Below are 23,405 nucleotides of genomic sequence, written 5' to 3' on the forward strand. Positions count from 1 at the left end.
GTAAAGTGTCTTACCCAAGGACACAACCACGACAGCTCTCAAAAGGTGTAAGTGTTTACCTACATAACTCTTTAAGTACAATGTTTCTGGTGGCTTTCATTAGGCGTGGATCAAGAACATTTGGTAGTAAGCCTTGGCGTATGGATATTGTTATGTGAGATACGATTAGTTTGTTTTCAACTCACCTAACCCGAAGTGCCGGTGAGCATATGACGTGAGCGGTATCCGTCGTCCGTGAACATTTATTTTAAATCGCTACTAGTCCTGCACGCCTAGATGGATTTTGATGTTGGCCTTGAGCATTATTGAGCAAAGGAGATATAATGTTGTAAAAACGGAGGGTGTGGCACCCCTAAGACCGGGGAAACGGGACCTAATAGCAGAAATAACGCAAGTTCTTTTAAGTTCTTCTTTACGAATGAAAAGATTGGACCCACATTTGGTCAGAACCATTGTTGGAAGAGGCAGCTCAAGGAGTAGGAAACTATTTGTAATATAACTTGTAATATAAGAGTATTTTGCTATGATTACTGAAAATCCAGGAGAGCGACGCAGGCCCCCTGAGCCTTTTGTTTGTTATCATGTGAATGCGATTGATTTTGAATTTATTATTTACAGCCTTATAATCACCCTACATTAACTAACTCTAAACCGGTCTTGTAAACCATATATGAAAGTGAGATATTATTTCAGACCATTTGTGATTTTTGTTACGCGTTTTCTGTTTGTCCGATTGTATTGTAGCAACAGTATGTTAAATAAAAGTTTCAGGACTATCGTGATATCATTATATTAAATAGCGGGTTTCGTTTAACATGATGGCACTTTTGAATAACAATAAATATTATCACTGTATGATAACAGAATGAATTGTACTGAATCATATTGATATACCAGGTTTTATGCTCAATCCTGATGAGAATATGACCATGTTCGGCGTACTAAACGCGTCGTCAGATATCCAGAGAGCAATGTCGATCTTGTACTTCATCACAATGTACCCCAGTCATCTAAACTGATTAAGTTCAATATGTACATTGATATACAAATACAATATACATTGTACATACGTTACTGGGGACAATAGTTATCAAACAAGATACATGATAGCAACACTGTACCTTTAAGACGGTATGTATTGTGTAATGATAACAGATTGCAGCTCAAACAGTCCCTCATTACAGGATAGTTGATAGTTATCACATAACTTACAGTAAAAATAGATATTGTATAATTTATCAGATATATTTCTATAAACATATATACGGGATCGATACTGCTCATTGAATAGATATAAGGTTGACGTGCCATAATCTACAATCGGCCTCGTACTTCAGCCCTTCTGAACACATTTCAGACGATATTCAGTACCACAAGTATTCCACTGTACCATATCTTTACTTGGACTGGTCCATTTCCACCTCAACAAAAAGGACATGTGATATTAGATTCCTCTCTCCCTCCACTTTTTGGCCTTTCTACATGTTTCTGTTCCGATACTGAAGAAGAACAGGACATGATGGCGATACAAAATAAGTATAAGGAAGCAAGCGACCTGACCAGAGATCGCCATTGTACAAAACCCAATACACCCTTATGAATAGTGCTTACATTTAATACAAACAGAACGTGCCGAATAAGTATGCATATATAGTCATGGTATACACTGAACAAAGTGCAGAGAGTGGAAATCCAGAATGGAAAAGAAAAGTAACTTATGTTACAGCTTTATGAGGAAATGGCCCCCACACCTAGGCTTGGAGGAATACCAACACCCAGGATTGGAGGAATACCAACACCTAGGATTGGAGGACCAACACCCAGGATTGGAGGGATACCAACACCCAGGATTGGAGGAATACCTACACCCAGGATTGGAGGAATACCTACACCCAGGATTGGAGGAATACCTACACCCAGGATTGGAGGAATACCTACACCCAGGATTGGAGGAATACCAACACCCAGGATTGGAGGAATACCAACACCCAGGATTGGAGGAATACCAACAACTAGGATTGGAGGAATACCTACACCCAGGATTGGAGGAATACCAACACCCAGGATTGGAGGAATACCTACACCTAGGATTGGAGGAATACCAACACCTAGGATTGGAGGAATACCAACACCTAGGATTGGAGGAATACCAACACCCAGGATTGGAGGAATACCTACACCTAGGATTGGAGGAATACCAACACCCAGGATTGGAGGAATACCTACACCTAGGATTGGAGGAATACCTACACCCAGGGTTGGAGAATTACCAACACCCAGGATTGGAGGAATACCAACACCTAGGATTGGAGGAATACCAACACCTAGGTTTGGAAGAATACCAACACCTAGGATTGGAGGAAAACCAACACCTAGGATTGGAGGACCAACACCCAGGATTGGAGGAATACCAACACCCAGGATTGGAGGAATACCAACACCCAGGATTGGAGGAATACCAACACCCAGGATTGGAGGAATACCAACACCCAGGATTGGAGGAATACCAACACCCAGGATTGGAGGAATACCTACACCTAGGATTGGAGGAATACCAACACCCAGGATTGGAGGAATACCAACACCTAGGATTGGAGGAATACCAACAACCAGGATTGGAGGAATACCAACACCCAGGATTGGAGGAATACCAACACCTAGGATTGGAGGAATACCAACACCCAGGATTGGAGGAATACCAACACCTAAGATTGGAGGAATACCAACACCCAGGATTGGAGGAATACCAACACCCAGGATTGGAGGAATACCAACACCCAGGACTGGAGGAATACCAACACCTAGGATTGGAGGAATACCAACACCTAGGATTGGAGGAATACCAACACCCAGGATTGGAGAATTACCAACACCTAGGATTGGAGGAATACCAATACTCGAGTAGACACCGGCTGCAAATAACAAAGACAGATCTGACAGGAAAGAAAACAATAGATCGTAGGTATTTTGAAGAAAAATCATGGTAGATACCTCGCGGATATGTATATCAAATGACAATCGTATCTACCACATGGCGTTATAAAATGTCTTACAATAAAATATCGATCAATGCAAAATTCCACGTTATATGCATATTGCGTGACGTTCAAAAGAATTACTAATCAATATATGTATTTCACAATTCAAGACAACTAAGAGTGTCTATTTGCACATTTTTTTGTATATTAATGAGTCTATCTACTTAATGGCCATGGGGATTGTAGATGAATGCTAACATTATTTACATAAGGTATAGCACTTCACACTGTCATATTCATTGTTAACGACCCAACAACCAGTGTCGTCATTATGAGAATGGCTGTAAAGGAGACACCAACAACCAGTGTCATATGAAGACGGGTGTCAATGAGACACCCAACAGCAAAGGTTATATGGGGACGTGTGTCAAGGAGACAACAACAACCATAATCATATGAGGACTGGTGTCAATGATACAACAACAGCAAAGGTTATATGAGGTCGGGTGTCAATGATACAACAACAGCAAAGGTTATATGTGGTCGGGTGTCAAGGAGACACCAACAACCAGAGTCATATGAGGACGGATGTCAATGATACAACAACAGCAAAGGTTATATGGGGACGTGTGTCAAGGAGACAAAAATAACCACGGTCATATGAAGACGGGTGTCAAGGAAACACCAACAGCAAAGGTTATATGGGGACGGGTGTCAAGGAGACATCAACAACTAGAGTCATATGAGGACGGGTGTCAAGGATACAACAACAACTAGAGTCATATGAGGACGGGTGTCAAGGTGACATCAACAACCAGTGTCATATGAGGACGGGTGTCAAGGAGACATCAACAACTAGAGTCATATGAGGACGGGTGTCAAGGAGACATCAACAACTAGAGTCATATGAGGACGGGTGTCAAGGATACAACAACAACTAGAGTCATATGAGGACGGGTGTCAAGGTGACATCAACAACTAGGGTCATTTAAGGATGGATGTGAATGAGATACCAACAACCAGAGTCATATAAGGACGGGTGTCAAGTAGACACTAGCTGCAAGAAACGATCAGACAGGAGGGAAAATGTCACAATATATCATGGGTATTATGAATAATAATCACGGTTGATACAGAAATAGACAGCTCAAAATGATGTGTTCGCGCAAATGTATATCAAATGACAATCGTATCTACCACATGGTGTTACAAAGACTTACAATAAAATATCGATCAAAGCAAAATTCTACATCCTATCTATCTAGCGTGACTATAATAATTATTAATCAATATGTATTGTTCATAATTTATGAAAAGTACGAATTTCTATTTGCACTCTTTTTGTGTGTTAATGCGTCTATCTGCGTTATAGTCATGATGATTGTAGATACATACAATTTATTAACACAAGGTATAGCACTGAGTAAATATTTTAGCAAATGAAAATGTCTAATGCAGAATTTGACGATTGTTTCTATTATGCGTCATGGCGTTTAAGCACTCGTAACCTGTCAAATTGATGTTATTATCGTGTCTGTTTGTAAAGTATATTATCGAGGACCGGGTAAATCTAGAACACTTACTTCGCTGTCAGACTGTTGATTACATTAACAAGTTACAGTAACACTTTCAGTGTACTGGGTGTGAGCATTCACTATGGGCTATTTACGTGTTATACTCATTTTCTGTGCTGGAGCATGTATATCCGAAGTCCGCAGCACATCCCAAAAACAACTTCTTCATGACCTCTTTATTGACTATGATAAAAGGATTCTGCCTGTTCTCAACAGAAGTCACCCGGTAAAAGTTCAGCTGGGACTGTCACTACATACCATCAGGGATCTCGATGAAAAGAACCAAGTGTTGACGATAAAGGCTTATTTTGTGTTGTTTTGGGTTGACCAATTCCTTGTGTGGAACTCGACTCAATACGACAACACAGAATTCATCATGGTGCCTTTACGCGATATCTGGATCCCCGACGCTGGGATTTATAATGGCATTAACTCCTTTGAAACAATAACTGATACTAGATCTTACATCGGAGTATTTCCTGATGGCAGTATAATTTGGACGCCCGGCGGGGACTACTCTATCCTCTGTGACGTTTCAGTCTGGAACTACCCATTTGATAGCCAAACATGTGTGCTGGAGGTCGGTCCGAAGTTCAGTCATCATTCAATGCAGCTATTCACTGCTATGTTTGATAAAGTTGATCTGGTGATATTGCGTGAAAATTCTGAATGGGAATTTCTTAGTTCTGATTGTAATTGTCGTGTAAGTGATTTGTCCACATCAACATGTGACATCAGGATGACGATACAGAGACGACCAGAACACTTTGTGCTCCATCTAGTATCCCCGGTCATATTGTTGGCAGTGATGAACCCTGTGACGTTCCTGATACCTCCCACGTCCGGTGAGCGCCTGTCCTTTGGAATGGCTTTGTTCCTGAGCTTTTCTCTTCTGATGAACTCGATTTTGGATAACCTACCTGTTTCACGTAACGAAACTTGCTATTTTACACTGTTCGTACAGGGAATGTTTTGGTTCGGTGGCATGCAATGTTGTATAAGTTGTGTAATTACTCGGTTGAGTTCTAGATCTCCGAGCCACCCTGTACCTTCATGGATACCGCGAGTTCTCTGTTTATCTCGGAACATTTCCCAAAACACACAAGTAGGATGCACCAATAATGATTCAAACGTAGATTTGACAAATGACGTCACAGTTGAAGTTTGCAGTGATAGCTGGACCTGGATAGAGGTGATGCTGAGACTAGACTTCGTACTATTTATTGTTTTTAATATCCTAACAATTGTTATCATTGTAGCAGTCCTGGTCACGATTTTACCATAGGACTTTGATGTAAGGGACCTCGTTTTATATAAAGAGAATACAAAAAGGTGTTATATTTACATCTGTGTGGCATTGTCACTACTGAAGTATCTGTTTGAAAGCTGTATCGTTGATGTACGTTTAAATCAGCGTATTTATACAACACAGACCGGAACTACAATGTATCCAATGAATGAAAAATGAATTTCAACATGAATTATTATGAAAACATGCCATATGCGCATTATCGTGATGATAAACTCTTAAACAAAATCGACGTATTTATTAAATTTCCCATGTACTATTTTGTTTGACAATCAGCATGCAATCATGTATGTTCCAGCTATTCCATCTATTGACCAAAAATTTTGATGACTGTTGGTAAGGCGGGAATTATGAATTCAAAATATGATCTTTTAGCGGAAAAAAAATTGTTAAAAGTTAGAAGAACGTAAATATAAGCGTTGAACCTTTTTTATGAACAAATCATAATGTGCTATGGCATTTATTGGTGTTAATTAGATATACATCCCTATACCTTGGGTGACATTTATCGGCGTTAATTAGATAGACATGTACATGTATCCCTATACCTTGGATGACATGTATCGGTGTTAATTAGCTATACATGTACATGTATCCCAATACCTTGGATGACATTTATCGGTGTTAATTAGATATACGTGTACATGTATCCCAATACCTTAGATGACATTTATCGGTGTTAATTAGATATACGTGTACATGTATCTCTATACTTTGGGTGATATTTTATGTGTTTTTGTCAGAAACAGTGTACACGCAATCGGCGACGTAGATTCCTTTAATTATACTCGGTATTGGGTTACTTGAACTCTTCAGTTTACAGGAAATACTACTGCAAGGGCATTTCTACTCTCCAAATGATCAATGTCTAAGCATCCGTGATAATAATGATGAAACCTGGGAAGAAATATGTGTATCTAGAGCTAAGTCTGTCTATTAGAATAAACCAATGGAAACAGTTTGATGTGGTTGATTTGTATTTTAATGAAGGCGATATATGGACAAAATTTATATCTGTGCGGAAATCGTTTAGAATATGCTGTGATATTGAGAATTACCAATAGATATTACATAAAGCCATAGCAAGCAATTAATTTGAAAACATTCTAATTCATTTTAAAAATATCAATTAACAATACACTATTTCTTTACATTAACCACATTTATAAAACACTGTACAGCAAACGTTTTACATGGGCATACATTGTATATACATTAATATTAAAGAGTAAAAATTGTTTAGACAACAAATCGTCAAGTAACATCACTGCAAATCATGAATACTATTGTTTGGTTATAGATATATCTACGACATGGAAATTAAAAAAATCGTAACAAGCATTGCGATACATGAATTTGTTTTGACGACATCTTAAGTTTGTGATTTATATAATGAAATATGCGGGTTTTTTTACTATGAACATCTGTTTTGTTTACTACATACTATTGGCTGACTGAAATACCTTCCCTCTAGAAAAAGTCAGAAAGAGATTATAAAACAACAATCATAACGAAAATACATCTTAAAATAAACGTCTTTGGAATTCCTCGATATACGTTATATTAACTCAAATCATGATTTATAAATTTAAACAGGGTTTGTAACGCACGTAATTTGTTTTCAGAGATAATTCAGAAAATGTTTCCACCATATATCACACTTTAGATGTAGTAACAGGATACACAGCCATATATTAAATATAAGTTCAACGATCTTGAATATGAGTTCAGTCACAATAGAATATTTACAAAAGTCTACACCGTTCAGATGCGGTTATATTTTATACATTCTCTAAAAGTTCTGCTACTTGTGCGTACTAGGAATTTACGACATGGTAATTATAAGAAATATGATGAGAAGTATTGTGTTTATCAAAACAAATAACATGAAAAACAACAAGTTCAGATTGGATGCTACCGCTGTCCAATCTAAATCAACATCTCTTAGCGGCCGAGCAAAGGTACTTATGTCTTCGGATATGTCGACATCTGAACTGGGCAGTGCAATGGTACCGATAACCTGGGCTTTACTTTCATCTCCTTTTCCATTCTCCTTTGTGTATTTTTCTATAATAATCTGCGTGTCAGATGGCGACAGTTCAGGGAAAACTTTCCTTTTTTGTTGTTTTATAAGGAAAGATATATTAACAAGTTTAATCCACCAACTATTTAAAGGAACTTGTGTTGTTCTCGACGCTAGACGTAGAGTGATGTTTGACAAACAAGTCTCCAGACCCCCGACACAGAATTGGACGATCAGATAAACTGTCAAAATACACGTTTCAGTTGACGTCACAGGGAGGGACTCCTTCACTGGGCCAATGAATACAGCAAATGCCAGAAATATGGCGACCCCAAATGAAGTGTTCTCTCCTGAATTGATAGGAATGATGAAAATGAAACAGTTCATGTATGACAAAAGTATGATAGGTATAAGTGTGTGGACTATCTGATAAAAGGGTCGCCTTTTAACTTTTAAATCAAATTTCACAGAAGATAATTGTCCATTCTCATTTGTCTCCACTTGTATTGATGATCCGAGATATTCCCATTCTGTGTTTAATTCATCGGACGTTATCGTTATATGGTCTTCTGATGATATAAACTGTTGCTCAGCCTCTGATCTGAGCCACGCTATGATGTGAATAGTACATTTCTGTTCGTCGAATGGATATTTCTTTATGGTTATCATGCATGAAGTCTTCATGGCCGCGTCTGGCCACCATGCCATCAACCCGTCGGAAAAGATCTGAACGCTGGATATACTCTTAAGTATACAATTTCTATCATCATTCGAGTTAATGACAGTCACGGAGGGTAGCCAGACCATCGAGGGACTCACCACAATATGTGAAACTGGATATTCACTCACATTCCATGCCAACAACTCATTCTTCCACGTCAACGAGAACCATCCTATTGTTAATAGTTCTTGGGTTTCTTCTGCTATTTCGTACGACGATATGAAAAATGAAACATCCACGACTACAGGAGAACTGGAGTTTGTTACAGGTCTCGCGTGTGTGTTGTAACCAGTGAAGAGATGTTCCAACAGTTCCGTCTCTTTGTTCGCAGCACTACACGTTATGTCTGAAATACACGACAGAACAAGCAGTACCAAAGACACGCTGATGCCTGTCTTAAAAGGCATCTTACTTCCAGCTGTTTTGTCCTGCTGTTTTACTGTGATCGTGGCTGTAAAACTTGCCCTACTGGAGAGAGACTACGTAATTTTGACTTGAAATAAGCCACCACTTTCACTCCAAAATAATCAATGTCTACTTCGGAGTATCAGTAAATATGTGTCCAGGTAATGGCCCTATTCATCGTACCATTAATACACTGATGTCCAGATATAGTGACGCAAATAAAGAAAGTTTTAATGACAGGTAAATACTATTGTAGTACCTGTCCACAGGTTTGTACAACAGTGTAAAAGATATGTTACTGTATCTAAGGTAGCAATATACAACGGTAATGATCTTGAATAAACAATTGTTTTCAAAATCTGTTGAATCAGTGGAGTTTAATAAACATTGTATAGAGAGAAAACAATGACCATCAACTTACGAAACATGTCTATGTAAACATTTAATTACATAGTTAAAATACTCAAACAAAATGATGATCATATGGCGATTAGCAATGCCATTTAAAGTTCTTTCGATGAAAACTCGTCGAAATGTGTATGAACAATCGACTTTCGTGTTACCGCATTGTTCTGTTGATTTTCCCAAACATCAATTTATTGTTTCGTTCTACTTACAGCATATCACTTATTTACGTAAAGCAGAAGCTTTCTTTACGTACGACATATTTCTTCATTACTTTCAGCATACTTTACTAACAACATAGTATTTCTTTAATCTTTATTTACTTTCAGCATAATTGTTTTTACTTACAGCATACTCTTTCTATACTTACAGCATAATCTATTTTTTACTTACAGCATACTCTTTCTATACTTACAGCATAATCTATTTTTTACTTACAGCATACTCTTTCTATACTTACAGCATAATCTATTTTTTACTAACAGCATACTCTTTCTATACTTACAGCATAATCTGTTTTTTAATTATAGCATACTCTTTCTTTATTTTCAGAATTATATTTCTTTACATACAGCATACTTTTTCTTTGCTTACAGCATAAACTTTCTTTTCTTAAAGCATACTCTTTCTTTAATCTTTCTTTACTAATGGCATAATGTCGCTTTTCTTATAGCAAAATCATTCTTTACTTACGATATACTCTGTAGATAAAACTATTTATGTAAAGACTTAATAGATTCACTTCGTGGAGTGACATACGGACAGACAACAGACATGGATGATGATATTAGTACACAGTTGTGAATTACACGGGATCATATTTTGTTAAACATATGACTGGGGCTCTTAGAAAATACAGCGAAAAAGAAATCGTGAAAAAGATGGAATTTCTGATCAACAACATCTTTGAGCTGTTGAGTTTGCTGACCAGATCTCCCAACAGACTTTTAGCATTTTCATGGGAACAAATTGTACCCTTTTGTTGGGCGGCTTGATTTTGTTTTCATACAAAGCAGAAAATATGGAAGAGCTTATCAGAACAGGTGGCCTTGCAAAGTCTTTCAATTTCAGGTATATTGACGATGTTTTAACTTTAGATAATATACACGTAGTTAACCATGTCGATCGGATATATCCTGTATAGGGTATGACTTAGGGTATGACGGGTGTCATCGATGGAGCAGAAGACGCTTTTTCTTCCGGAGCACATTGTCTTATTCGCTCTCTACCTCTTTTAAAAGTCTCCATGGGAATCTATATCATCGATTTTGAATTTGTATTATGTTATTTGTTATTTTGTCGGTATTCGTTATTATGTCGGTATTCTTTGTAATTTTTCAGTGATACAATTATATGTGGAGAGCCTGACTTAATATTATATATTAGATTACTACAATAACTTAAGGATATAAGAGTTGTAAAAATAACAGTAAAAAAAAAAAAAACAACAACAACAACAACAAAACAAAGATGTTCCCTTTTATAGCCTTCTTTTTTATATTGATCTTTCTCTTCTGCATTTAAAGAAGATATTCCAACAATACAACTAAACAATCATTTGAAAAGCGGTGTTAACGATAAAACATTAAATGAAATTAAAAAATTGATAATAATGCATAAATAACACACCAACAATTAACCAAATTAACATACCAATAACAGATCTATAAATAACACGCTAACGGCACTACAAAGAATTTTATATTAGTTTTTTCAATGTCTCCATAATCTCATAAAGAGTTTCCCAAGGTCGTTATACCGGTATTTCAAATGGGCATGAGTGCAAATTTAGGGTGAGAGTCCATTATTACAGGTCAAAAGAGAGGTCAAGATGGCTATATTAGGTCCATAATTTCACAAAAGTCATTATTTTTGTTGATATTGGATAGATTTAAGAATGATATACATATATAAATCCTGAACTGATATAAGCATTTCTATTGATCGTGATATGCAGTTAAGGCGATCCTCCGGGACTCCAGCAGCAGCGGGGGTTACCTTTATTGAAATTTATTAAACTTTGGGTCTTTGCACTTCCTCCATCCAGATTTTAACATTAAAAACTATTTTGAGTTTATTTTGGTCGCTTATGATCACTGACGAGAACGTCGAAACATCTTATTGTATCTATAATATCATTGAAAGGTCCAAGAAGGACGAAACAGCTGTATGGTGTCCCTAACATCACTGACGAGTCGTAGAAGGAGGAAACAACTGTATGATGTCACTAACATCACTGACGAGTCGTAGAAGGAGGAAATAACTGTATGATGTCCTTAACATCACTGACGAGTCGTAGAAGGAGGAAACAACTGTATGATGTCACTAACATCACTGACAAGTCCTAGAAGGAGGAAATAGTTGTATGGTGTCCCTAGGATAACCGACGCTTCCCATAAGGAGTAAACAGCTACATGATGTCCCATACATTTCATGAATTCTGTAGCTAAAAAGTGTATTAATTCTGCTGATAATGTTGTGAACATTTCAGGAACTATTTTGTCGTGTTACAATGATTTAAAGATGAGAAAATGGATCAAATGGCCATAATAGCCGATGATGTACCGACTGTGCAACGGAAGTACAGTGTGTATCTTACAGCAGTATGCAAGAGGCAATCTGATTGCTCTGTAAACAATAACTATAATTGTCGACCAATAAAAAGCCTACTTCCGTTCCACAGTCGATGTATCGTCAAGGGCTTGTTCGTTTAATGCGGACGAACTGGTTCGTCTGTTTTTTAAATGAAATATTTCGGGCATATATCTTGACGGACCTGCAGATATTAAGGCTCATCTATATAGCATAATAATACGAATAAATATCTTTCAAAAATGCACAAAAATAGCCATGTAATATACCAAAATGTTTGTTTAGACGTGTAGTTTCTTGATATCAACACTAATTTGCTGTAGATGTTAACAGTTTCTTCTATATAGTTACTTTGTGGTGAAATAATTCAAAGTCACCCAAATAGCCAAGCCTGAAAAATAGCCAAGCTGTTATGTTCACAAGTGTCAATAGCACAGGGTAGGAGCATTTGTTTGACTGCACTTTAATTTATGTACGTATAAACAATTACTTTGTTTTGACCTTGAAATGAAAATAGTGGCTGTGAATAATATTACAAAAATATGGCTAAAGGGAGGCATTTGAACCAATAAAAATGCTCCTATACCATATATTTAGGACACCTGATCATAGTAAGAAGGACCCTTTTAAGATAAAACTAAACGGTTGAAGATTTTGTTTCTAATAGCAGTCCACTTGCCATGTTTAGAGTTCGTTATAGTGTATAATAAGAGCATTTTTTATGTTTAAAATACCTCCTTATATGCCATATTTGTGTGATATCATTCACGACCGCCATTTGCATTTCAAGGTCAAAATAAAAGCAGTGTTTAGACATATTATTAAGTGAAATCTGGTCAAACCAATGCTTCTATTTTGTGCTTTATATATTTGTGAGCAAAACGACATGGCTATTTTGGGCAATATATGCGATACAAATGACTTATTTAAGTCCCCCGAAGATATGCATTTTTATCGCATGATTTGCTAAAATTTACAAACAGTCTAATACATAAAATGTCAACAGCAAGTCCCAAGGTTTGCCATGATAAAGGCTTTTAAAATATCACTGTTTCGACTGGATTAGCTGTTTAGATGACCCTTAATGCAGTCATTGAAACAACAAAAAATTACCAGGTCCGCCCTAATTTCATAAACGAACTACTTTGTTTTGAACGGTGGTTACAATTTTTTTTTTCTTTTTTGAAAATCATTTACCATACCGGGATTTATTTTTTAACGAGAAATATAATTACTAGACCTTATTGGAATAGTCTTTCAATCGCTAGACATTTTTAGACGTTTTTTCGACCTTCCTGTATGTATCATTCGTAGAAATAATAGTTAACGAATGTAGTGTAGCTGTCCACAGAGAGGTAAGGAATGTTCTGTTTATTACGCTATATCAACCTCGGGTTTACTATAAAACCTAATATTTCATCGATGAAATTTATTTTTTTTGGTAATAACACCTACACAAAAGTGAGTTTTCATTTTCACGACAGTTATTCATCAAGATAGCAAAGTTGATTATTTGATAATATTCTTATTTACACAAATGTGAACAGATATGAACAGAAAAAACGGGTAAGAGTGACTAATATAATAGGGTTATCCTGACACCACATTTTTTCTACCCATTGTTTACGGAACGCCGTATGTATCAGAGAGGACACATCTAACGACCGTACAGAAAGATCCGTGGTCTGAGCTTCCTATAGACACATCTCACAAGCGTACAGGAAGGTCCATGGTCTGAGCTTCGAGGGGACACATCTCACCACCGTACAGGAAGGTCCGTGGTCTGAGCTTCGAGGGGACACATCTCACCACCGTACAGGAAGGTCCGTGGTCTGAGCTTCGAGGGGACACATCTCACCACCGTACAGGAAGGTCCGTGGTCTGAGCTTCGAGGGGACACATCTCACCACCGTACAGGAAGGTCCGTGGTCTGAACTTCAAGGGGACACATCTCACCACCGTACAGGAAGGTCCGTGATCTGAGCTTCGAGGGGACAGATCTCACCACCGTACAGGAAGGTCCGTGGTCTGAGCTTCGAGGGGACACATCTCACCACCGTACAGGAAGGTCCGGAGTCTGAGCTTCAAGGGGACACATCTCACAACCGTACAGAAAGGTCCGTGATCTGAGCTTTCTGGGGGTACATCTCACCACCGTACAGGAAGGTCTGTGGTCTGAGCTTCCTGTAAACGCATCTCGCCACCGTACAGAAAGGTCCGCGGTCTGAGCTTCCTATAGACACATCTCACAAGCGTACAGAAAGGTCTGTGGTCTGAGCTTCCTATAGACACATCTCACAAGCGTACAGAAAGGTCCGCGGCCTGATCTTCCTATAGACACATCTCACAAGCGTACAGAAAGGTCCGCGGTCTGATCTTCCTGGGGGCACATCTCACCACGTACAGGAAAGTCCGCTGAACTGTGTGTATACTATAAAACACATTGTGTGTATAGGATACACCACCAAACGAATTATGTGTATAGGATACACCATCAAACGAATTGTGTGTATAGGATATATACCATCAGAGGAAGTGTAGGCATAATATCTATCATTATAATCAAATATCGACAAATAGAAATAGACAAGACAGTACAATTGCAATTGATTCAAATTTTAATTCCACATTTGCATCATGTATGCATCGGTTATCAATAATTTATGTTAGATTGCCTAGAGCCTGGGAGTACACATTGTTCAGGTTGAACGTACTTAACGGAAAAAACACTCGTATATTGATGTAACAACAATCCATCACCTTTGGTTATAAAAAAGTAATTGAATAGCACACATATTCGCTTTGACATTTTTGTCCAATATAAAGCTTTACCGTTATAAACTTCATATGATGTAAGTATGTTAAACACATTGTTATGAACATAGGTTTTGCGATACAATAAACTTTCTTATATGAAAATAATTGACACGCCATACAACCCTCTGGAGTTTTGATAGTTGTTAAGCAAGAACAGATTACCGTATGAAAGACTTGTTATGCTGTTAAAGATTCCCTCTTTTGTAGGTTGTAGGCAATTACAATCCAATATAATGTTTCTGGTGGTAAATAATTCATTGCATGGAATGGACCGAGACTGGTCAGTAATTTGATATCTTAAGCTTAAAACAAACTCTCATGAAACAGTTAATATCAGATAAATGGAAAGAGTTAATGTTTTTATAAAAATACACAGCACGAACAATAACATGTTCAGTTTGGATGCTAATGTTAACCAATCCAGTTCGACATCTCCTCGCTGTCGGACATCGGTACTGACGTCTTTGGTTTTTATTACACCGCCTTCTTCGTCTCCTTTGGAGTATTCCTCTACAATAATCTGTTTGTCAGATGGCACTAGTTCGGGGTTAACTTTTGCATTGTGCTTTTTTCGAAGGAAAGATATATTAATAAGTTTAATCCACCAACTATTTACAGGAACTTGTGTTGTTCTCGACGCTAGACGTAGAGTGATGTTTGACAAACAAGTCTCCAGACCCCCGACACAGAATTGGACGATCAGATAAACTGTCAAAATACACGTTTCAGTTGACGTCACAGGGAGGGACTCCTTCACTGGGCCAATGAATACAGCAAATGCTAGAAATATGGCGACCCCAAAGGAAGTGTTCTCTCCTGAATTGATAGGAATTATGAAAATGAAACAATTCATGTATGACAAAAGTATGATAGGTATAAGTGTATGAACTACCTGATAAAAGGGCCGCCTTTTAATTTCTAAATCGAAGTACATCATAGAGAAATCTGCTCTCTCAGTCGCCTCCACTTTTATTGATGATCCAAGATACTCCCACTCCGTGTTTAACTCATTTGACACCACGGCTATATTATCTTGTTTAGACCTAAACTGTTGTTCGGCCGTTGTTCTGAGCCACGCTACGATGATGATGTCACATTCCTGTTTGTCAAATGGATATTTCCTTACGGATATTTGACAAGATGTTTTCATCACTACATCTGGCCACCATGACATTGTCCCGTCAGGCAAGATCTGAACGCCAGATACACTCTTGATTATGCCATTTCTATCATCATTCGAGTTAAAGATAGTCACAGATGGTAGCCAGACCATCGAGGGACTCACCACAATATGTGAGACTGGATATTCACTCACATTCCATGCCAACAACTCATTCTTCCACGTCAACAAGAACCATCCCCTTGATAATAGTTCTTGGTTTTCTTCTGCAATTTCGAACGACATTAGATAAAAGGTAATGTCTACTATGACAGGAGAACTGGAATTTGTTACAGGTCTCGCGTGTGTGTTGTAACCAGTGAAGAGATGTTCCAACAGTTCCGTCTCTTTGTTCGTAGCACTACACGTTATGTCCGAAATACACAACAGAACAAGCAGTACCAAAGACATACTGATGTCTGTCGTTAGAGGCATTGTGCTTCACAAGAAGTTGGCTCACTTTTTAACCGTATCCTTAGCTGCTGAGCCAGTTCTATTTGTGAGAAACTACTTTTTTTTTACTTTAAATATGCGGTTTTCAATCGAAACGATCAATACGTTATTCAACTCCGACTACCTGTTGACAAGTGTTGTGCTAATGGACTCATTCAAAGCGTCATTCATACATTGATGATCAGGTATATTGACACGATGATACAGAGCGTGAATTGGAAGGTAAATATGTACCCAGCCTCTTGTTGGCTGTACTGAATGGTACTGTTTACAGTCCGTTATCTCAAATGAAAATCTACTAGAACTGTTTGGAATAGAATTGTTATAAAATCTGTTGACTTAGTGGAGTTTCATAAGCATTGTATAGACAGAAAACAATGACCAACTACCTTATGAAACACGCCTTTAATTAGTATTTAATTACAAAATTAAAACTATCAACCAAACAAATGACGTCAATCCGAGTTTTACAAATATCTTATATGATAACCTTTTAAAATGATTATGTACACCGACATCTTTAGATATCTAAAACCGTCCATAGGATCTTTTATTTTATTTTTTTTTAGCTTTCTTTGTTGTTTTTCTCTATATCGTCAGCTTTCTATACTATATTTATAATACAGCCTATTCTGACTTATTGCGAGATACATTTTAGTTTAATTTAAAAATTAACACAATTGACACACTTAATGTAATAACAGTCACGTGGCCATCAATATGAACCATTATAAAACTCCTGCCTTAGAGATCTGACTCTTATAAGGATTGTTCGCGGATTTATTGCTGTTGAAGTTTCGCTGATCACAGTTTTTATCAGATTGTATAAGATTAAACAGAATGCCGGGCTACCGGCATCAAACTGTTGTTATTGTTTTATAAACTGTGTGTCCTCTAGTGGTCGTGTTATAGTTGATCAGTACCCAATGTATCAAAAGTGTAAAACTGTAGAAGGCAAGGAACAGAAACCGCACTACACAAGATCCTACCAGGACGTTCTTAATTTCTGTATGAACAGCAATCATAGCTTAAAAGTGGGTTTAATTTGGTTTGAACATAATACATGACTGCTTTGCAGCAGTGGAAAATAATGATAAAGATATTTCAATTTCATGTAAGCTACGACTACTGTTCAGCAGTGTAACCACTTTTAAAGTTCCCGTTTGGTCGTTTCTGACCCCCAACCAATGTGATTGGCTAACCACTGACCTTTGACCACGGGCTTCTTATACTATGGTTTGTACTTTCTGCTGCCTTCTGTCAATTAAAAATATGGCCACGTTTTCCGGATTTGCCGGCGATCAACGATATAGTAACTGGGTGAGAGGGGTGTCGTCACAACGATATAGTAACTGGGTGAGAGGGGTGTCGTCACAACGATATAGTAACTGGGTGAGAGGGGTGTCGTCACAACGATATAGTAACTGGGTGAGAGGGGTGTCGTCACAACGATATAGTAACTGGGTGAGAGGGGTGTCGTCACAACGATATAGTAACTGGGTGAGAGGGGTGTCGTCAATGAAAGATATGATAATCTGCTGTTTGTGGTCAAATACGGAAATGAATAAAACAAATGAACACTTTGTGATCATTTCATTTACCTTTATTACGAATTTATATCACAAACAAAAACTATTTTCGCAATATATGTTAAAATGTATGGTGTATTGAATGAACTAATCTCGAACTTTTAACATCATTATATACTATGGTAGTATGCCTACCAAGTCCAGGAAAGTACCAATAATTAAATAAAAAAGACACAAATTCAATAATTCTCATAATATTTCTTTCAGTAAAAAATACATATATTAACAAATAATTACTATTGACATTAATGGTTTCATCTGAAATAGAAGATGAACTTTCATTCATTACGAACTATATTTTGTCGCGCAGTGATTCGGCTCATAGAATTTAGTTGATACATTGGGTTAATTTGAACTCGGTACATTTGTAGGTAAAAAGTTATGGGATAAACATGTTCTCCAACGAGTGACAGTTGTTTATCATGTAGATCTAACTCTCATTGGTTAATTTTCAAATTTAGGAAAGTCACTCGCTAAAGATTGTGTCTTTTTCAAGTTTAAAAATTAGCTAACGAGAGTTAGAGAAACATAATAAGAAGTCGCCACTTCGTAGGAAACCTCTATTCCTTACGAAACAAATTAGGAAAGTGTGATAACGCAATAAGAACACGTACGGATCATCCAAACATCGAAATGTCTTTACCAAATTTTTGTCAGTTTGTTCAAGTAAGTTAAACTTCTTTCGGATTTGTCGTTGTAACTTTAAGATTATTTATTACACACCACCACATTTATCATAACTGATTTTATTTCCAGTTCACATAAATTAATTACTTATGCTGTCCAAATGGAAGCATATTAGATATGTTATCATAAAATGATATTCTCACTAATTCTGATTGGCTCAATTAAGGTCATATTACACCGCGCAAAACATTCTGACATGAACTTAAAAAGTTCATAAAAAATCTTATTAACTAGGTTTTTCCAAAATAATTTTAGTGAACTTACAATCACTGGACTTTTTGTATTGTTATCTTAATATACTTGTTATAGCCTTTTGATTTTGGTCGATACAGGGTTTTTAGTAAGATGCAAAAATATCGTCCTCGGTCCATACTTTTGCTTAAGTTGATAAGATCTAGCTGTGATACCGTGGCCTTGGACGACGGACGGATTATTTCTGACCGATGGCTGTTGTTCGTAGTGTAGGCAGAGTAGGGACATGCCTTCTAAATAAAAGTATACATCGACTTAATCAAAGGATCTCCGAGGTATAAGTATTAAGCTATCTATATTTCCATATTACAAAAACACAACTCGTTTTAGAAGACGCGAAAAGGAAGAATCCTATACCAACCTGTACACATACAGTAATGCAATATTCTCATTGATAAATATATAACATAAATATATAACATAAATATATAACATAAATATATAACATAAATATATAACTAGTTTGTTCTAATGTTGCACTATAATTAATACAAAAAGTTGTTTTCCTTTTACTATTCATTTTTAAATTTTGCGTGTTCATATGTATTTCCTGTGCTTTCATTCCTAATAATAACAAACATACAGTGCAATTTTATTAAGTTTATTTCGGAATATTTTCAGGTTATATTTTTACAATATAAGCTTTTTATTCACTCTCAAGAACCAAAAAACAACAATTGATGGACTACGTTAGACTGATAAGCTACACATTGTTCCCAGCACTACTTATTTAACAACAGCGTGTCACAATAAGAGGAAGGCCCTATTATCTGGTCAATAGTCGTCTATCAAACACCAAAACAAACAGTTTAAGAGCGAGCAAATGGGGTATAAAACAAAAGCTAACATCATTTATACAATCCAGACCTTTTCAATTCTTCGATTGTATTCAATTGGATTTTGTTACGAAAGTAAATGGTTTTTGTTTTGATACACATAATACTTCTGTCCATTAGTGACCCGTCAGCCGAGACATCAGTATCATCCACGTGAGGTTTTGTTCTCTGTAACGTAACGTAACGTAAATGACCTTGTCTGTATCGCCCAGGTCCGACATCAGTATAACGCACGTGAGTTATAATGTATTAGCCAGAATGGCTCATGTTGGACAACACATTTGGGTTTAAATCTACTTATGTTAGTCTTGTCGTATCTGTTATGACGTGAGGTGAAACCATTTACTGACGTTGATTTGGTATATTTAAGTCTATTTATCAGATTACTTTGATACGCATCAATGGTAATATATATATAACAGGAACAAAACCCACTAAGGTTCATGTACGATAAACGTTTTAATGCCTTTACAGTTCCTAATAAACTACATATGTACTGCCATCTACTTTCACTGCTTTGAAATATTATATTACTGGTCCGCATACCCGCACATTTCTTTCATGCGTTAACCATCATACCCTTCTGGCCATTAAAGCGTGACCACTTTAATACCCTGCTGACCATTACAGCGTGACCACTTTGATACCCTTCTGACGATTACCATGTGACCTCTTTAATACCCTGCTGACCATTACAGCGTGACCACTTTAATACCCTGCTGACCATTACAGCGTGACCACTTTGATACATTGCTGACCATTACAATGTGACCGCTTTAATACCCTACTGACCATTACAGCGTGACCACTTTAATACCCTGCTGACCATTACAGTGTGACCACGTTGGTTCTTGTTAACCACCATTAGATTTTGTTATGACAACACGAAATTCCCACTGTCCATTAGCATGACTCCCTAGTTTGATAACATCACTATCCTGCACGTGTTCTTTTGTTCTCATTCACGTGAAAAAAAGCCCCGGCCATTCATTCATTGTCGGACATCAGTTTAATAAACGTGAATTTTTGTTCTCATTCAGTAACGTGACATAAATGGCCTGACGAACTTATCCACGTCTGACAGAGTCCGTTACTGACAATGTTATATTGATTATATCAAAGAATAGAGTATGGAGTACAGAACGAGCTAATTAGTAGAAAATAGTGTTTACATCATTTGATATGATAAATTATTTTACTTGTCCTACAATAGTAAGGGGTGATTTAAACAATAGACGTCAGTACTAATAGAAACAAAATACAGTTTAATCTGCTCATTTCAAATAGTCTACAACTATATCATTAACAATGACGCAAAAAGAGCGTCGCGAAACATCATCTCGACAGCATGCTAGTATTTGTTTGGAAATATTAAAATGAAAGGAAAATCCGAAATTTAATATCTGGTATATTTTAGATTTCAGTTTTTAGAAAAAAAAAGGGGGGGGGGGGAATGGCTTTAGAATGTATCCTTTGGCAAAAACTAATCAAATCAGATAACTAGTCCGTCTTTTCACCAAATTCTGTACCTTTTCCGTAATGGAGCAGTCGGCTTTCTTCTTGGCGGTATCTTCGCCTGTACTGTGTATTGAGCAAGTTCTTACTCGCTGTACTTCTCGTTTAGATAGGTTTATTATACGAAGAATCCACATAGGGATTGGGTAAGTAGGTGGTTTCAAACATAAAAAAATCTTTATAACACTTGTACAACTCTAAACGCCACCAAACTAGAACATGATTTTAACATACACTGCAAAGTAACAGGTTTCGTCGAATGCTGCGGGAAGCTCATTTCCTAGTTCCTAAAATAACGCAAAGCTTAAAGACAACGACATTGCGAATGAGAGCCTTTCTCCGGGGCACATGGGATTAGGAATGTGAAGGGGTTCATGACCGGAAGTAGAATAACAGGAGACACAGTATGTATGAGACAATCAAGGACCTCTCGACCGTAATACTGACATTGCAAAATGGACACTTGGTCTATATAACAATGAATATCTGATGTCCTTATTGACCACTCGGAATATTCACGGTAAAAGTTTTGACGATTTTGGTTATGGGCAGGTGTGGTAACATGTATGGAAGAAGGGTCCAATATTGAATATACATGTCTGACTATCAAATGGATATTTCATCATTGATATCCCTCAAAGTTAAGAGTAAAGTGAACCAGGTGACCAGCGACACTTCCGGTGTTCATAATACGTACTTTAGCATCACTGCTGTGTCTTAATTCAAAACCATCCATGGCGTTATACAATCCTATATCGGGCAACCATACATCCGATGGATGACGCAACACCATGTTTGTATCGCTATACTGATTTGGGTCCCTAACCAGTGATTCATCAGTCTATACAAACGTAAAATATCATTCGGTGTAAAATACTTTTCATCTATTTTAGATAGTTTCATTAGGGAGTACCCTATCTGTATTTCCACTGTTTCACTTTTATCAAATGACGGCCGTATTCGTCTGTTATACCCGTCTAATAAATTACTTATCAACTCTAGTTCAGATCGGTTCTTTGTTTTCCACAACGAACCAACGCACGATGTCTACATCAGTATGCAATACACAAATATTGTATTAATGATTGGTCTTTGAAACATAACGTCGCATGGACGAACACTTTGTAGCGTTATACGGATTCCTTCCTGAAGCAAGAGACCTTGTAATTATTAATACTCTCTCTTACTATCAATATGTATTGTTCTGGAAACACAGCATTCCCATGGGCTGTCAACAGTGATGCGACATAGAACGCATGCCGTAATCAAACAATTGAGTAATGTCCTTTATGGAAATTGATAGATTAAATTGGGAATAACATAAGAGTCCATCAATAGAGGAAACGAATGCTTTGTTTGCTTTGCTATAAATTCTGTTCTGGCTATATCAAGGTATATTTTCTTATGGGATTCAATTTACGGTTGCTATAGAAACGTGCCGACATTAGTTCCTTTATTTGTACCATTTATAGATATTCTATGTACGTTTCAACTAAAAAATATTAGAGGTATTATTATATATAAAAAAAAACATTGTAAAATATACGTGATATGTTTAAGGGGAAAATATCTTGAATCAAAAAGAAATAATATCAGTTTAACAATTAGGTTTTCATTATCTAGCGATAAAAATAGGCGGGTGTCGTCGTGACCTAGATCTGTATGGCGGGTTTCGCCGTGACCTAGATCTGTATGGCGGGTGTCGTCGTGACCTAGATCTGTATTGTGGGTGTCGTCGTAACCTAGATCTGTATGGCGGGTGTCGTTGATGAAGTGAAGACACTTAGCCTTCCGGAACACCTTGTCTTATTCTCCTCGTACCTTTTCAAGTTTTTTTATGTAAATGTTTATTTTATTCGCATTTAGCCCTCACTTGGCGAGTTTGCAAATAATGTAGTATATCTTGCATGCACTCAGTCGGTATTCTCCGTTTGTTTTAACAAGGTGTTTTTGTGTACTTTGAAAGTGTCAGTAAAGTGAGTTTACGAACACCAACGTCTCAGTTTGCGTACATCAATGTCTCAGTTTACATACACCAATGTCTCAGTTCACGTACACCAATGTCTCAGTTCACGTACACCAATGTCTCA

General features: G+C 37.1%; 2 protein-coding genes across 2 annotated transcripts; one reads left to right on the forward strand and one right to left on the reverse strand.

The window, feature by feature from the left end:
* Nucleotides 1-4,558: 4,558 nt before the first annotated feature.
* On the forward strand, nt 4,559-6,424 carry LOC117338249 (neuronal acetylcholine receptor subunit beta-3-like). The gene has a single exon (XM_033899519.1). It carries the CDS (start codon nt 4,635-4,637, stop codon nt 5,835-5,837), a length of 1,203 nt encoding a protein of 400 aa, XP_033755410.1. The 5' UTR covers nt 4,559-4,634; the 3' UTR covers nt 5,838-6,424.
* Nucleotides 6,425-7,686: 1,262 nt separating this feature from the next.
* Nucleotides 7,687-9,012, reverse strand: LOC117338475 (acetylcholine receptor subunit beta-type acr-3-like). The gene has a single exon (XM_033899829.1). It carries the CDS (start codon nt 9,010-9,012, stop codon nt 7,687-7,689), a length of 1,326 nt encoding a protein of 441 aa, XP_033755720.1.
* Between the last annotated feature and the right edge of the window lie 14,393 nt (nt 9,013-23,405).

Source organism: Pecten maximus, chromosome 11 (genome assembly GCF_902652985.1).
Source record: "Pecten maximus chromosome 11, xPecMax1.1, whole genome shotgun sequence".
Lineage (NCBI taxonomy): Eukaryota > Metazoa > Mollusca > Bivalvia > Pectinida > Pectinidae > Pecten > Pecten maximus.